The sequence below is a fragment of the Pteropus vampyrus genome, unplaced genomic scaffold (genome assembly GCF_000151845.1).
Source record: "Pteropus vampyrus isolate Shadow unplaced genomic scaffold, Pvam_2.0 Scaffold9, whole genome shotgun sequence".
In the NCBI taxonomy this organism is placed as follows: domain Eukaryota; kingdom Metazoa; phylum Chordata; class Mammalia; order Chiroptera; family Pteropodidae; genus Pteropus; species Pteropus vampyrus.
The window spans coordinates 17,011,922-17,025,742 of NW_011888790.1; the positions used below are offsets into that span (position 1 = coordinate 17,011,922).

The 13,821-nt window shown below is 31.2% G+C and overlaps 1 protein-coding gene across 2 annotated transcripts in view; it reads left to right on the forward strand.

Moving 5' to 3' along the window:
• Positions 1 to 13,821, forward strand: part of LRRIQ1 (leucine rich repeats and IQ motif containing 1) — a 186,439-nt gene that overhangs the window by 5,214 nt on the left and 167,404 nt on the right. For both annotated transcript variants that reach the window (XM_023521211.1, XM_023521215.1), the window contains exons 4-7: positions 3,194 to 3,285; positions 5,123 to 5,240; positions 5,741 to 5,964; positions 9,347 to 9,421. In XM_023521211.1, coding sequence (XP_023376979.1) covers positions 3,194 to 3,285; positions 5,123 to 5,240; positions 5,741 to 5,964; positions 9,347 to 9,421 — 509 coding nt within the window. The remainder of the gene's footprint in view (positions 1 to 3,193; positions 3,286 to 5,122; positions 5,241 to 5,740; positions 5,965 to 9,346; positions 9,422 to 13,821) is intronic.

Below are 13,821 nucleotides of genomic sequence, written 5' to 3' on the forward strand. Positions count from 1 at the left end.
TTATAAGGAAAAAATGGCAACAACCTAAATGTTCAACAGGACTTTGTTGTATTCAATAGTATACTCATTTAAAAAGGTAGCTTAGACAATTATTTAATGACATAAGAAATAGTAATAATATATTATTAAAATTGTTATAAAATTCAAGGTCATTTGTGCAAGTGTTAGCATAAATTATAATGTGGATATCCATAGATATTTATTCAACAAATATTACTGTGTAAAAGGATTTGTTCTAGCCACTGAAAATATAGAAGAGAACAAAATAGGCAAAGGTTCTACTTTCCTGTTCTAATGTTTCAGTATGAGAAGACAGACAATAAACAACTAAATAAATATGTAACATTTCAATAGAGATAGTTGCTAAGAAGGAAAAAAATCAAGATAAGGGGATAGAGTTTGGAGGTTGCTATTTTAGGTAGGGTAGTGAGGGAAAGCCCCTCTGAGGTGATATTTAAGCAATGACTGAGAAAGTAAACCTCATGGATATATTAATGAATGAGAAGATGAGCCATGAGGCTATCCAGAGAGCCAATATTCCAGAAAGTGGGAATTGTAAAGGTCAAGGCACACTGAGTAGGCTTAATATGTTTGAAGAACAGTTAGCCTTTGTAGTTGTATCAAAGAAAACAAGGGGTCGAACCATATAGAGTTCTTATAAACCATGGTGTGGACTTTGAATTCTATTCTGCATATATCAAGGTTTTTGACTAAGGAGTGACAATATCTGACTTACAGTTTGAGACAGTCATATTGGTAACTGTGTAGACAAGATGCATTGAGGTGGTAAGAGTCTTCTGTAAGACTTTTAATAGTATGGTTAGAAATGAGAGTAATTTAAGTAGAAATTATGAAAATGGTTATAGTCTAGAAACCATTTTTAAGATAGAAGAATCAAAAGGATTTATTGATGGATTGGCATGAAAGGAAGAAAGGAAGGTGGCTTCAAGAATTTTGTCCTGAGCATCTGTGTGAATGGATATGTAAAGACTTACTCTATATGAAGATGCTCCAAATTTGGCAGTGATTATCTATAGTTGAGTTATGGGGCAGGGAGGGGGGAGTAATGGTTTGTTTATTTTTAAATTAAGATTTATACAATTAAAATACAAATATTTTGACAATTATCTAGCTTAATTATAAAAAAATCAAAGGAAACAATTATAGAAAATTAGTTACATGAAATGTTATATAACTATAATTATAGCAGTTGTTTAGAAAATTATGAGAACTCATATATAGCTCTAGTCAAATATATTTAATAGTCTCAATAAATAGAATAATTTTCCAAGAAAATTAAAATTATCAACATTGTATAAGAAAAATGGAAAACATTATTAAATCAATAATCTGACAAGAAGGTAGAAAGGGATTTCTTTTCAAATGTAGTTAGAAACTAGGAATAATTTTGCAATTAAATTCTTAAAATCTGTCAAGGAGCAGAAATTCTACAGATTATATAATATTTATAAAATGCTTCATATTTTAAAAATAAAACTGTACAAGTATAATACATACAAAATAAGCCAGAGGCTAATTTCATTTATGACTATAGATGTATTGATTAACGTTCTCAGTTGTAGTTATCAGAAGCCATTTTAGCTATGTTAAGCAGTAACGTTTGGGGAGGTATTCGTTTGCTTGTTTTATGGGTAGAATAGATGTTCTGGTTATTTTTTGCTGCAAAATAAACAGTCGTTTAAAATAACAATTTGTTATATTTTATAGTTCTGTGGGTTGGCTGGGCAATTACTGCTTGTATATCTGATGCATTTAGAGTCAGATGTTGATTAAGGCTGCTGTCATCTGAAGTCATTACTGGATTGTAATTCTAAGATGGCTCACTCAGATGGCTGACAGTTGATACAGTTGTTGGCTGGGAGTTCAGGTGGTGCTGTCAACTGGAGATACCTATATGTGGTTTCTGCCTGTAGCTTGCATGGCACCTGGGCATTGAGAAGGAGCGTACCATGAACAAAATACCAAGAGACTAAGATGGAACTTTTTAAGGCTGCTTTTAACCTATTTTCAGAAGTCATGCAGCATCATTTCTACCACACCTTGATGGTTACACATGGTTGAAGGCGGGGGGAACTACACAGGTGTACATACCAGAAAGTATGGAGGAGACATCATTGGAGACTAGCCAATATAATAAATAACAGATGGTTAATATAACTGAAGAAGCAGACTGCAGACTGAATGTCAGACAAAATATATACACACATACATTGTAGAACTGGGCAGGTCCTGCTGTCTGACATAATTAAGAAATTCAGAGACATTTATCCTCTACTATACACATCTATCTCAAACCCATATCTTCCTCTATCATGGTCTGGGCCAAAAAAAATTAAAATATAGCTCCCTGCCTCTCTTCACACATAATATTTTTATGAAAATAAAGACAAACAAATATATAATTGATAGAACCTAAATCACCCTTAGAAACCTAGCTTTAAAGGAATTTGGAGAATATTATTATTATTATTATTATTATTATTATTTTTGCTTTTCAGTCTCTCACATAGGAAAGCATACCAGAAAGGTTGTGAATAGTTATTGAAGAAACTCTATAATATTTGACAAAATAGGTGTAAATGGTCAGTTAACCAGTAGAATGGTCATCTTTAAAAAATAGTTTACTATTAGGAAACATTAACATGATATAACAAATTAAATGAATAAATAAAAGAAACATAACTACATCTTCACAGATGATAAAAAACACCTGAGAAAGCTCAAAAAAACTTATAAAATCAAGAATGAAAGTTCACTTCAATCACATTTTAGTAATTACAATCTTTTAAACTCATACTTTTATTAAAGTATTTTCCATATGATTATATTGCTTGTTTGTAGCAGGTAAAATAAACTTTTGCTGATTTCTAATCAAAATTTCATTGCACCATCAAACAAAGTATTATTCTGTGTATGATGGAAGATAAACCAGTCTAGAATATGAAAGATAATAAAGAATTAGAGTGCTTTCAAAATTTGTTACTTTTTTTAGAATAAAGTTTATAAATTTCTTCTATTATTTATTCTTCATTATTTTTCTGTTGTTTTGAGTTACTGATCAAGAATATACTATAATAAAATTTGAGATTAAAGGATAATGATAAGATTCAGGATTTTAGCATTTTATGCCCTACTCTAATATTTAAAGTTATAATGTTTTTTATTTCTCTAGGCTATAATTATGGAGCAGTTTCTAATAATCATATGCATTTAAGGATAGAATTATCAACTGAATCTAAAGAAAATCCAGACCAATTAATGAAGGTATATTTTCAACATTTGACTGAAAGTACTCAATATTATAGCAAGAAATTTACCTTTCCCTCTTATATAGGATGATAGTTCACTGATTTAAAGTTCACTGATTTAAAAATTAATTTACAGAGAACAAGACGATGGTTGCCAAATGGGAGAAGGGTTGGGGACAGACTGGGTGTAAAGGTGTTGGGATTAAGAAGTACAAATTGGTAGTTTGAAATAGTCATAGTGATGTAAAGTACAGCATAGAGAATATAGTCAATAATATTGTAATAACTATGTATAGTGCCAGATGGGTGCTAGACTAATCAGGGGAATCACTTCATAAATTATATAACTATTTAACCACTTTGCTTCACTTTACACCTGAAACTAATGTAAAATAATATATTGCATGTCAGCTGTAATTTAAAATTTAAAAAAATAATAATAAATTAATTATGTTTAAGCATATTATTTTTGGTGATTTTTTGGCATATAATACAAAACCACTGAAATTTCAATTTTTAAAAATATTAGCAATAGTGATTTGAAGCATTAATACTTGAGAATTTAATGTGCGGTAGATAAAACAGAACTGTATTACATGATGTTTTCCCCCTATTGTTTATTACCTTGCTTAGGAATGTACTGTGTTCCAGCAGAGACATTGAATACTCTACAGAAACTTTAAACATAGAACATCTTGCATTAGTTTTCTTTTAAAGACAGAATTAAATATCCCTAAAAAATAAGAGTAAAGGAGAGATAATGGATGGATCTTGAGATAATCATGCTAAACAAAATAAGTCAGATGAAAAAGATTAAGAACCATATCATTTCACTTATATTTAGGATATAAAATTGAAAGCAACAAATGAACAAGACAAACAAAAACTCATAGACACAGACAACAGTTTATTGGTTACAAGAAGGAAAGGTAGGAGCGGGGAGGGTAGATAAGGGTAAAGGATGTCAGATATATGGTGATGGAAGGAGATTTGACTTTGGGTGGTGAACACAATGTAAATACAGTGCAAGTTATGATGTATTATTTAATTGTACATTTGAAACCTATATAATTTTGTTAGCCAATGTCACCCTAATAAATTAAATTAAAAAGTAAAAGAGCTAACTAACATTTTTGGTTAATATCCCTTCAAATACATTTACAAAAAAATCTCTTCTACAGTTTCAGCATCTTGGATTCATTTTTAACTTTCATTTTACCAAATTCTTTTTTTTTTAAATCTAATTCTATTTCTGCTCCCTAAGATGTCTAAAATAATATGAAAATCACTTTTATGTATGTCTATGACACTCTTTTGGTAACACTAAAACAAAATATTAATTTCGAATTATCTTACTGCTGTTTCATTGGACTAGAGAACCTATTTCTTTCCAACTAGATTATGATGGAAATCTAATTATGGAAAAGTACTCATCAAAATTATGACTTATGTATAATTCAGGTTAGAGAATAGTTCTGTTTTTTAAACATATTGAATATATTAGCAATTGTATATGTGAGCAATAACTACAGATAAGAAAGATAGAAGTATATTAGGTGGAAAACAAATATTAGTAGAGAAATTTTTAATGATTATCAAGAAGTTTAAGTGAATATTGTGGATTAATATTATAGAGTGATTAGAGTTCTGAAAAACATGAGGATAAAATACAGTAGACTTGCTTGAGAAAAACATTTTTACTTACCATAAAGACAATATATACTAATGTGTTGTAGAACTGTATTAGAGTTTTGAAGTAAAGTTCTAGATATGTATATGTAAATATTTAAAATGATAGCTTTACTCTCTCTTTTGGTTTCTTTAATCATTGATACTCTTTTTTAACCGCTTAGATATTATCTGAAATAGAAAAGGAAGAATTTCTGAGAAGTAAAACCCATCATGGCAGTCCTGATTCTGTACCAGAGCCTGGTCCTCATCACTTGTCCGTGGATGAACATGTTTTTCCAGGTGTTATTTTTGATAATTTTTATCTTACCATAGCTTGAGAAAATTTAGTTTTTTCTTCTGACAATTAGAAAAGTACAATCGCAGTATTTGAAATTATACTTTCTCATAGTTTTCTTCGTGCCTCCTAAATTAACTTGATTTAAATATATTTATAATTTTCCATACCTATAGCTGGATATACACAGATATACCCAGCCTTGAATCTATTAAATATCCCTTAAGTATTCCTTACCTACACACAGGCACACACACACACATACCCACACATTTTTTATGTTAAGTTTTGTGGACTAGTTTAAGGCAAGTTATGTGCTTTTTTATTGACTGCAATGGAATTTACATGTATATTCAAGAGTTTATTTTCTTGTAGTTTATCACTTTTACTTTGGTAATATGTGAAATTATTTCTTCATTTAAAAATTACTTTTATACTTTACACTGGATCACTTTTGACAGATTTGATCTTAAAATAATAATATGATTTCTCTTTATGAATGCAGATGATGGGGAAATAAATTTTGAATACTGTGAAGTAGAAGAAAAATTAAGGCAATCTTTTGAGGCTTGGCAAGACAAACAAAAAGAACTAGAAGACCAAGAGAAAGAAACCATCAAAGCTCAAAGGGATAGAGAAGAAAAGCAATTTCAAGAAGAAGAAGAAAAGAGACATCACTGGATGAAACAATTTGAAGTTGAAAAGAGGAAATTAGACAGTATTCGGAAGGTAAGTTTTTTTTCGTTTTTCATATATATTTTTGAATCACAGCTACTGCTGAAGAGTATTGATGTTTTGGATTATAGGATGGATTGAACTCTGTTCTATGGCTTTTACTTACTCCTGATAATAAAAGCAATTTACTATGGATCAATATTTCATATGATTTTTTTGGTTAGTTTTTATTGAAATTCATTGGAAGTTCAGATACTGCTTTGGATTGTGGGAGTGCCTATAGTCTATGAAGTTTCAAAGATAGTCCTAGAAAGGCTGACATTTATAGCATAAGCTATTGCTTTTTTATATCCTTCTAATGATAGGAAAAGGCAACAGAATTTTCTTAATCACACAATGTGGTCTGATATATAGCAATTATGTAAAAATCATTTGATTGAAGAGGTTCAGCCTTGTGGATGATAGTTTGTACTTCATCTCCATAATTGAGCTAATTCCTTGAACTAGAAATTTTTTGGTGTGGAGGAGTTTTGTGTTGTTTGTATTTTGTTTTTTCCCCTAACACTACCCCAGGAGCTCTACACCCTCAGGTGATGGTAGAGTCATATTGCAAAACCAGTGATTTTTTTAGGACCCTGCTTGGGGGCTCTCAGGAACCTCAGAATGTCTGGGTAGCAGACAGGACTGACTTCTGTCTTAGATCACTAACATTGACTTAAATGTTGCTCAGAACTTGCTAGATCTGAGTATTCAATATAGAGAACATTAGCTTATGGTCACCTAGGTGGTTCAGAGTATTCTAGCCCTCCACGTTGAGTACATTGCATCTTCTAATTATATAGAAAATAAACAAGTTAAAGATAATTATATCGTAGAACCACTTGGCCATGTCTCTTTCCAGTAGTAAACAAAATCCTTAGCTTTTCTTTAGTTATATTTTCCTTCCCACAGACCAGATCAATGTGATCATTTCCATCATAAAATTATGATTTTAAAAAATGACATTAGTAGGCTTAGTGATTCCTAAATGTGTGCTTTGTTATGCCTTGGGGTTTAAAAGCTTTCCAGTGGGGCTACTCCATAATATTATAATGATGTTCTAAATATATGATTCACTTCCTTTCAGTAGTTCTCGTCTGTGTCCTTTGTCAGTATCCTCTTATACTCTCCAAAACCACTATTGTAAATCTTTTTCCATAAGAGTTCCACCCAACTACTCCCTCCTCATTATTAGTATATAATCACACAACATTTTTGCATCAATTACGAGCTTTCTCTTCTTTCTAATCCCATGTATAGTTAGCGTTAACCTCTATATTCACCTTTTTATTTTTTTGCCTTTGTTTCTATCTCAATATCTCAGTAACAGAAGTTTCTTCCTTCTACCAAAGGCTAGCTTTTCCTCTTCGCTTTGTATTCTATCATTTTCCAATTTATCCCTGCTTTTTCCTATGTGCAAAAACACCTCATCAACTTCTTCCTTTTTTATTGTTTATAAACATCCTAGAAACAAAACAAAGGAACAACCACGATATCACCTTTGTTCATGTTTCACTTTAGCAAGCTTTTTAGCTGTACTTATCATAATCAAGCTTCTTAAAAGAGTAGTTATTTTTGCTATATCCATTTTCTTATGTATCATTTAATCATAAACCTACTAGGTGTTTACCACCACCACACTGAGCGAAACTGTTCTTGACAAAAATAACCAATGTTTTCTAAGTTACCATACTCACAAGTTCTTTTTTCAGTTCTTATTTTGGCTTCTGTAGCATTTTATGCCAGTAAAAATTTGATTGTCGACCATTTCTCTTTCCCTTGACTTCTGTGAGACCACACTACCTTGATTCTCTTTCTTACATGTTTGGAACTCCTTCCTTGATGTCCATTTAAGCTTCTTTTTTTCTCTCTCCTTGAATGTGGTACCAAGGCTTTCATCTTTTGCTCTTTCTTTTCTTATTCCGTATACTTTAATCTTGATAATTTCATCCATAGCCTTGTCTGTTCAGAACCAAATCTATATTTATAACAAAAATAAAGTAAACTACATAACTATCTTACAGATACTTAACACTCAGAACTTAATGTATCTAAAACTGAATGTATTGTCTTTTTTTCTGAATCGTGCTCCTCCTCAGGTATTTTTTATTTTGATGAGCCACACTATCATCATAGTCCAAGCTAGAAAAGAGAGAACCATTTTTGACTGTTTCCTCTCTTTTATTATTCTCTTCCTTTTAACAGTTGTATTCTACATCTTTTCATTTGTATATCTCCTGCTTCTTCATAGTTCAGTCCTAATGTCTAACTTGGAATATTTACTGTATTGATCTCCCTACTTTTGGTCGTCCACGAATTCATCCACTGTCGTCCTGTCAGAAGTATATTTATTTAAGAAAATGTTATTTCCCTTCTTAAATCCCCTCAAAATTTGCCAGAGCTCATATAAGATAATGTCCAAAGGAAATGTCCCATTTCCTTTATATGCAGTCAACTAGCAAATTGTGGCAATTTCGTGTTTATATAAATTGTGGCAATTTCGTGTTTATATTGTCTTTGTATCTGTTCTTTCCCTGCCATGCTATCTACAGAAGTCCCTCATTGATCCTCACATACACTTCTCTAATACCTACTTTACTGATTTCCTTAGAGTCTCCTTGGATTTCTGTCTCTAACTCTACTGTAACGTTATGCTTTCTCTGAAAGCAGAACTAAAATCATTTTCTTAGTTCAAAAATATTTAATAAACTTCTAAAATGTCAGTTTAGCCTCTTGAAAGCCTAGTCTTTTCAAATACAATCTTCTGCATGAAATTTGTCATGATCTTCTAATTATAACACCTATTCCTACTGTGATCCTTTATAGTCTTCTCTTTTGATGAATTTATTCTGCTAAATTTGGGGTAATATATGAACTTGTGATAGTGTTCCCATATTAAAGGTAAAGTTTTAGAGTAAAAGGATTATATTTTACTGATTTTTGTTTATTCTATAGAACTTTAACAAAATATGTGCTAATAAAGAGTTATTAAAAGAAAATCATTACCCACTGAACTGATTTATTGTGTGAATGAAATGAGATTGTGTGGAGAGAAAAATACTGTAATTCAAAGCCCATCTTACAAACATTATTATTTGTAATTTTTGCATTGTCCAACAATATTTATAGCTGATGCTCTTTATTATGTGAATAAACATACTCAAATAAATAAAACACTTTCCAAGGTTACAGACATCTTTATGTGTTGAAAGTGAAAATCCTATAAATATGACAGTTTAGGTTGTGATTAAAGTTGTTATCCCAGTATTAATAACTGATGACCATTGGATGAGTTATTTTAACCATTATTTACAAATATATGTTGTAAGAATTATATGTAATGAATAGAATATTTTTGACATTTGAATATAATATTTTAATTTTACCATGTATTCAGCAAGAGCAGGACAAGATGAATGATGAGCTCCATAAAGAAGAGAAAATGTGGAAAGAGAAATTTAAACAGCATGAGGTATCTATTTGTTGCTTTTACTCAGCGCAATAATTATTCTTCATTTGAAATAAATTACTATGCTTGAAATGGACATTTTAAAATAATATTGCCTAACTGGTGTAAGAATTAATTTAATAAAGCTTTAAATATTCATTAATCATGAGAGACTCTTCTCGAAATAGAATGTCCTGAAAATGAAAATAAACTGGTTAATGAGTGAATATGTCTCTATAAAATTTTAATTCTAAAATTTATTTTAATGTTTGAGGAAAGATAATTATGAACATATAATGATGATTGAAAATTATTATAAAAATTTACTGTATTTCTTAAACACAGTTCATTGTATGTGCTAAATAACCCCTTTGAATTTAAGATGATTCTGATGACATATTTATTAAATTTTAACTTTTGTTTACCCTACAGCTTTTATATAAAATTATTTTAAGTTATTACAAGCATAAAGTAGATAAAATTTCTCATAATCTTACTGTTCATCTTAATATACTATTTTTCTTTGTATTTCCTTTAAGTCATTATTTATATGAACATACATCAGAAAAAGTAGGTTTCTACTGGCCATAATTGTTTGAAATATTTTTAACATATAACATTGTATAAGTTTAAAATGTACAACATGTTGATTTGATATAATTGTACATTATAATATGATTGTCCCTACTGCCTATCTTTATTTTTTTTAATTTTTTTAAAATTAAGTTTATTGGGATAACATTGGTTAATTCAATTATGTAATTTTCAGGTATACATTGTAATTTGACATCTATATATTTTATATTCAACTGGACCCAAAGTCCAGTTGCCTTCAGCTATCATATCCCTTTCACCCACTTCGCCCTCCCCCTAAATCCTATATTTGACCACCTTTACCCCATCTACCTCTCCCCTCCTTCCTCACCCCCTACACTCTGGTAACCACTAGTCTATAGTCTATGTCCATGAGTCTCTGTTTGTTTCTCTTGTTGGTTTGTTGCTTTTAGGTTTATATCCCAACTATAAGTGATATGTGATTTTCAACTTTTTCTGTCTGGCTTATTTCACTTAGCATGTTTATCTCGAGGTCCATCCATGTTTTTGCAAATGGTAGTATTTCATCTCTTCTTATGGCTGAATAATATTCCATTGTATATATGTACCACAGCTTCTTTAGCCAATCATCTGTTGTAGGACACCTCAGCTTTCATGTCCTGACCACTGTGAATAATGCTGCTATGAACATCGGTGTGCAAATATCTTTTCGGTTATGGGTTTTCAAGTCTTTGGGGGTAAATACCCAATAGAGAGAATGCTGGATCGTATGGTAGGTCAATTCTTAGATTTTTGAGGAACCTCCATACTGTTTTCCATAGTGGCTGAACCAATTTGCAGTCCCTCCAGCACTGAATGAGGGTTCCTTTTTCTTCGTATCCTCTCCAACATTTGTTATTATTTGTCCTGTTGATTATACTTATTCTAACAAGTGTGAGATGGTATCTCATTGTGGTTTTAATTTGCATTTCCCTAATAGCTAGCGATATTGAGCATCTTTTCATATATTTGTTGGCCATTTGTATTTCCTCTAGGGAGAAGTGTCTGTTCAGGTCCTCTGCCCATTTTTTGATTGGATCATTTGTTTTTTTGTTGTTATTGAGTTGTATGAGTTCTTTGTATATTTTGGATATTAGGTCCTTATCGGAGGCGTTGCTTGCAAATATATTTTCACATTCAGATGGTTCTTTCTTTACCTTGTTGACAATTTCTTTTGCTGAGCAGAAGCTTTTTAGTTTGATGTAGTCCCATTCATTTATTTTAGCTTTTACTTCCCTTGCCTTTGAGGTCAAATTCATACCTCTTGAAGTCCAAGGTCCTTGAGTTTAGGCCCTATGTTTTCTTCTATGCATTTTATCATTTCAGGTCTTATATTCAGGTCCTTAATACATTTTGAGTTAATTATGGTGTGTGGTGATAGACAACAGTCTAATTTCATTATTTTGCAGGTGGCCTTTCAGTTTTCCCAGCACCATTTATTGAAGAGTTTTTCCTTTCTCCACTGTATGTTTCTGGCATTTTTGTCAAAAATTATTTGCCCATGTAAATATGGGTTTACTTCCGGACTCTCAATTCTATTCCAATGATCCGTGTGTCTGTTTTGCTGCCAAAACCATGCCTTTTTGATTACTGTTGCTTTGTAGTATAATTTGAAGTCAGCACAGTCATGTCCCCAGCCTCGTTCTTTTTTCTCAGGATGGTTTTGGTAATTCAGGGTCTTTTGTGCTTCCATACAAATCTAATGATTTTTTGTTATATATTTTTTTAAAAATGCTGATAGGATTTTGATGGGGATTGCATTAAATCTGTATAATGCTTTAGGTAATAAGGCTATTTTAACTATGTGGATTCTTCTAATCCAAGAACATGGAATATCTTTGCATTTTTTTGTATCTTCTTCAATTTCTTTTAATAGGGTCTTGTAATTTTCATTATGTAGGTCCTTCACATGTTTCATTAAATTTATTCCTAGATATTTTATTCTTTTTGTTGCAATTGCAAAAATAATTATTTTTCATCTTCTTTTTCTGATACTTCATTATTAGAGTATAGGAATGCTATGGAATTTTGAACATTGATTATGTATACAGAAACTTTACTTATTTGCTTATTGTTTCTAGTAGTGTGCTTGTGGAGTCTTTAGAGTTTTCTATATAGAGAATCATGTCATCTGCAAATAGTGACTGTTTGCCTTCTTCGTTTTCTATTTGGATGCCTTTTATATCGTTCTTGTCTGATTCTACTTGCTAGGACCTCCAATGTTATATTGAATAAGAGTGGCAATAGTGGACAGCCTTGCCTTGTTCCTTATCTTAGAGGGAAGGTTTTTAGTTTTTCATCATTAAGTATAATGTTGGCTGATGATTTGTCATAAATGGCCTTTATTATGTTAAGGTACTTTTCTTCTATACTGATTTTGTTAATAAGTGTTTTGATCATAAGTGGATGCTGTATCTTGTCGAAGGCTTTTTCTGCATCTATTGATATGACCATATGATTCTTATTTATTAATTTGTTTATGTGGTATATCACATTAATCAATTTGTGTATGTTGAACCATCCCTGTGCCCCTGGGATGGTCGTAGTGTATAATCTTTTTAATATGTTCTGTATTCGGTCACTAGTATCTTATTTAGGATTTTTGCATCTGTGTTCATGAGATATTGGTCTGTAGTTTTCTTTTTTTGTGTTATCCTTACCAGGTTTTGGTATCAAAGTAATATTGGCCTCATAAAATTAGTTTGGAAGTATTGCCTCCTCTTTGATTTTTTGGAAGAGTTTGAGGAGCATAGATATTAAATCTTCTTTGAACGATTGGTAGAATTCACTGATGAAGCCATCTGGTCCTGAACTTTTACATTTTGGTTGGTTTTTGATGATTGTTTCAATTTCCATACTGCTGATCAGTCTATTGAGATTTCCAGATCTTGGTTCAGATAGGAAGATTGTATTTTTCTAAGTACTGGTCTATTTCTTCTAAGTCATTAAATTTGGTATTTCTGCGATTATCAGTCATAATTTCCCCTCTTTCATCTCTGATTTTATTTATTTGTGTTTTTTTCTCTTTTTTCTTTAGCGAGTCTAGCTAGGGGTTTGTCAATTTTATTAACCTTCTCAAAGAACCAGTTCTTTTTATATTTCTTTTTTCTTTTTTTTCTTTTTTTTGTTTTGTTTTCAATTTCATTTATTTCTGCTCTGATTTTGATTATTTCTTTCCCACTGCTGACTTTAGGCCTCATTTGTTCTTCCTTTTCTAGATTTTTTTGATGAAGCATTAGGTTGTTTATTTGGGCTCATTCTTGTTTTTGGAAATAGACCTATAATTGTATGAATTTTCCTCTTATGACCGCCTTTGCTGTGCCCCCAAAGTTTTGATATGTTTTACTGTCATTATCATTCGTTTCTATGTATCTCTTGATCTCTCTTTTTATTTCTTCCTTGATCTGGTTATTCTTCAGTAGCATGTTGTTTAATCTCCATGTATTTGTGGTTCTTCCTGATTTCTTTTTGCAGTTGATCTCTAGTTTCAAAGCATTATGATCAAAGAATATGGTTGGTATGATTTCAACCCTCTTATATTTGTTGAGGCTATTTCTGTGTCCCAGTATGTGGTCGATTCTTGAGAATGTTCCATGCACACTAGAGAATGCGTAAGCAGCTGTTTTGGGATGGAAGGCTCTGTAAATGTCAATTATGTCCAGTTGGTCTAATGTGTCATTTAAGGATGGTATTTCTTTATTGATTTTCTGTTTGAATGATCTGCCCATATGTGACAGTAGGGTATTTAGGTCTACTCTGATAATGTTTTGGTCTGTTTCTCCATTTATTTCTGTTAGTAATTGCTTTACATATTTCGGGGCTCCCTGATT